Source organism: Pistacia vera, unplaced genomic scaffold (genome assembly GCF_008641045.1).
Source record: "Pistacia vera cultivar Batoury unplaced genomic scaffold, PisVer_v2 Contig309, whole genome shotgun sequence".
NCBI lineage: Eukaryota > Viridiplantae > Streptophyta > Magnoliopsida > Sapindales > Anacardiaceae > Pistacia > Pistacia vera.
This window is the reverse complement of record NW_022196123.1, coordinates 983,897-987,597: the sequence shown is the minus strand read 5'-3', so window position 1 is coordinate 987,597 and position 3,701 is coordinate 983,897. Positions and strand designations below refer to the sequence as shown.

Genomic DNA, 3,701 nt, shown 5'->3' with positions numbered 1-3,701 from the left:
CGTTAGTCCACGTCGACTGACTTCTGACGGACTCTGAATGAGAGTTCTGATGTTCAGCCCGCTCCATGAATTCATCTGTCAGACAATCTTATATTTGTCGTAACTCTTTCCGGATGAAAAGTTATGGTCGTCTGAATGAGGCATGCTCATTTAAGCCCTTTGGGCTTGACGCACAGAGTTTTGACGTTTAGGCTGCTCCATGAATTCATCTGTCAGATATTCTACATTAGTCCAGATCGACGAGCTCTAAATGAGATTTCCACCGGTATCTAGCAGGCCCCATAACTCTTCCCGAATTAAAAGTTATGCTCGTCTAAATGGGACATGCTCATTTAAGCCCTTTGGACTTTACGCACAGAGTTCTGACGTTCAGCCTGCTCCATGAATTCATCTGTCAGACTTTCTATGTTAGTAAAAGTTGATGGATTTCTAACGGGCTCTAAATGAGCTTTCCAACGGTATCTTACAGGCCCCGTAACTCTTCCTGGATGAAAAGTTATGGCCGTCTGAATGGGACATGCTCATTTAAGCCCTTTGCGCTTTACGCACGGAGTTCTGACGTTCAGCCTGCTCCATGCATTCATCTTCTAGACACTCTACATTAGTCCATGTTAATGAATGTTTGACGGGCTCTGAATGAGCTTTCCAACGGTATCTTACAGTCCCCGTAACTCTTTTCGGATGAAAAGTTATGACCATCTGAATAGGGCATGCTTATTTAACTCCTTTGGGCTTTACGCACGGAGTTCTGATTTACAGTCCGCTCCATGAATTCATCCGTTAGACATTCTACATAATCCATGTTGACAGACTTCTGACAGACTCTGAATGAGCTTTCCAACGGCATCTTACAGGCGCCGTAACTCTTCCTTGATGAAAAGTTATGGCCGCCTGAATAGGGCATGCTCATTTAAGCCCTTTGGGCTTTACGCATGGAGTTCTGAAGTTTAACCCACTCCATGAATTCATTTGTCAGACATTCTACATTAGTTTGCGTCAACGGCCTCTGAATGAGATTTCTAACGGTATCTTACAGGCCCCGCAACTCTTTCCGGATGAAAAGTTATGGTCGTCTGAATGGGGCATGCTCATTTAAGCCCTTTGGGCTTTATGTGCGAAGTTCTGACGTTTTGCCCGCTTCATGTATTCATCTACCAGAAGTTCTACGTTAGTCCACGTCAACGAACTTCTGACGGGCTCTTAATGAGCTTTCCGACGGTATCTTACAAGTGCCATAACTCTTCCCGGAAGAAAAGTTATGGCCGTCTGAATGGGACTCTATCATTTTCCTATACTCCTGTTAGTAGAACTACAAGTAGAAGAGATATACTAAAACTTTATAACAAAATAAATAATAAACTTAAAAACGAATTTCAAAATTTTAGGAATATATCTATTGCACTTACATCAGACATATGGGCTTATAGATCAAAAATCGATTTTTTAATTGTCACAGTACATTTCTTAGATCATAATTAGGGTTTACAACAAAAATTGATAGGTTTTAAACCATTATATGAAAAACACAGTGTTAAAACTATTTATTTTTACAATTCTTGAAGTTTTGCAAGAATATTTATTAACTGATAGAGTTGTAGCGCTAACGCTTGATAATGCAGCTGCTAACACCGCGACAATCTCTTTATTTGAATCAAAGGGCAAGGATAGAAATAGGCAAGTGGTTACAGATTAGAATAATTAGTATATAGAGAAGAGAGTGTGAGGTAGGTCTTTTTATCAAGGAATATATTCGTAGGACTGAGTGGGAAGCCCCCAACTCCTCGAACTGCTGAGAATCTGTTTATGAATGAATTTGCTTCTGTCAAGGGAAAACCCGAGACTAATTAATACTATCTTCATTTTCTTCATATTGTGCATATTCTCTGTTTTGGTGTTGCGTTGCGACTATGGTTGATTTGTTTTACAGGGGAGTTCCATCACATTTGAACAAAGAAATTGATCAAAACTAGTGATCATGTACAAAAAAAATGCAACTTTCCCTATGTTACACCAGTACTTTGGATTGGGAGACCATTTTAAGGATTACAAGAAAAACTCACATCTTATCAACTTATTCTTTTCCAATTATCGGAGTTCCCAGCCAAACCATTTAAACAAAGAAGTCAGTTTCAATAGACTTTCTAATTCAAATCATGCCATGAACGAGGGCTACTCATAATATTTTCAAACAAAACAAAGAGTTCATCACACTAACCATATGTGAACATTGATAACTGGAACTCCAACCAATTTCTCCAATCTTTTGAAGTATAGCATCTCTTTCCAATTTTCAGGCAAAAGAAGCTTTATGATGTCAACTGAATAAAACAAGATCTATAATCCAAATTAGTGAAACTAAATTTTATATATAAGTAAAACTATAGTTAATAGAAAATATATAGTAAACTTGGAGTGGCAAATACATAAACATCTCCCTCAATAACTTTCCCGTTAGTTAGTAAGAAACTCTTCACAGTTCCATTACTATCAAGCTCAATTTTTTGTATCTGAGAACTTAGTCGGACTTCACCACCTAGTGACTGAATGTGATTAACAATTGGCACGCAAAGTCTCTCTGGGGGACTACAATCTAAGAATGCCATCTTGGAACCATGCTGCTCCTGTTAAACATAATAAAAGTATATTCTGAATCAGCCATTCTCTACAGAAGTTCGTTTATGTATATTAAGTATAAATAATTGAAAACGTATATCCAATAGTATATCAACAACAATGCTTATTCAGATTATACCTATTTTCATATACACAAATATGACCAAAACACACATAATATTCACAACAATATGTTAGTTGTTATCATGAGAAAACTAAACTAGGTCCCGATTTGACTTGATCAGGTAGTTAAAAAAAGTAAAAAAAAGTAATTCACTTAATTTGATAAAAGACCCATAGATCATTCACCCTATGTCAATCTAAAATAGAATCAAAAGGAGAATGAAAGCATTCTTTAAATAAAAAAGGAAATATTGATTTATATTCTAATTGATATCCGTCTTGTAAAATGGAAAGTAATTATTATGTAGATAGATCTTCAAAGAAGTTGAAGGTAGCAAATGAGGTACATTGTTGTGCATGTGTTTATGAAAGATTTGTCATTTCCTTTACAAAAGTTAGAAAATGATTTGCATTTTATGAAACATTTTTCTAAAATTTCTTAGTGAACACATTGTCTCCATGTTCTATACTTTGAAAATGAGAAATCATTTCCGCCAAATACCCCAAAACCTTTCAAACACAAAGAGAGCAGCAAAAAATGTTTGAGAGTAAATTTGGTCATGGTAAACAAAATAGAAGTGATATGTTACTTGATATGTTCAGTTTTACATCTATACACTAATCCAACATTAGATCGCCAGCCAGACTTCACCAAAGATCATTTAAATTATTTTGATATTGATGTCAATATAAAGTTTCTAGAGGACAATCAAGAGATTAAAAAAAATTATGGAAAAAANAAAGACCTCTTCTTCACATAAAACCATTCGTTCAGAGTCGACAACTGCAGCCCCTCCCCAATGCTCTTATTCCTACTTGCGGATTCTCTCCATCTAGGAAAGAAAGCCTTAATTAAGGCCCTTTCTTTCGGGCGATGATTCGATTCTTCTTAGCTTGGCCATTCGATTAAGGTTCTTTCGATCGAGAAAGAGAAAGAGAACTCTTATTCATCCGGAAGTGACTGA

The 3,701-nt window shown here is 36.4% G+C and overlaps 1 protein-coding gene across 1 annotated transcript; it reads right to left on the bottom strand.

Annotated features, from left to right (window-relative positions):
* Window positions 1-2,205: 2,205 nt before the first annotated feature.
* LOC116136066 (15-cis-phytoene desaturase, chloroplastic/chromoplastic-like) lies at window positions 2,206-2,603 on the bottom strand. The gene is made up of 2 exons (XM_031421782.1): window positions 2,408-2,603; window positions 2,206-2,318 (listed from the first exon to the last, which is right to left on the bottom strand). Exons 1-2 carry the CDS (start codon window positions 2,601-2,603, stop codon window positions 2,206-2,208), a joined length of 309 nt encoding a protein of 102 aa, XP_031277642.1.
* Window positions 2,604-3,701: the final 1,098 nt, after the last annotated feature.

Bases quoted from the DNA above. Each gene is read 5' to 3' on its own strand.
- LOC116136066 (XM_031421782.1), bottom strand. From the start codon at position 2,603: ATGGCATTCTTAGATTGTAGTCCCCCAGAGAGACTTTGCGTGCCAATT. The intron at 2,319-2,407 runs GTTTACTATATA...TGTTTTATTCAG, and splicing joins TTATGTATTTGCCACTCCAA to TTGACATCATAAAGCTTCTT.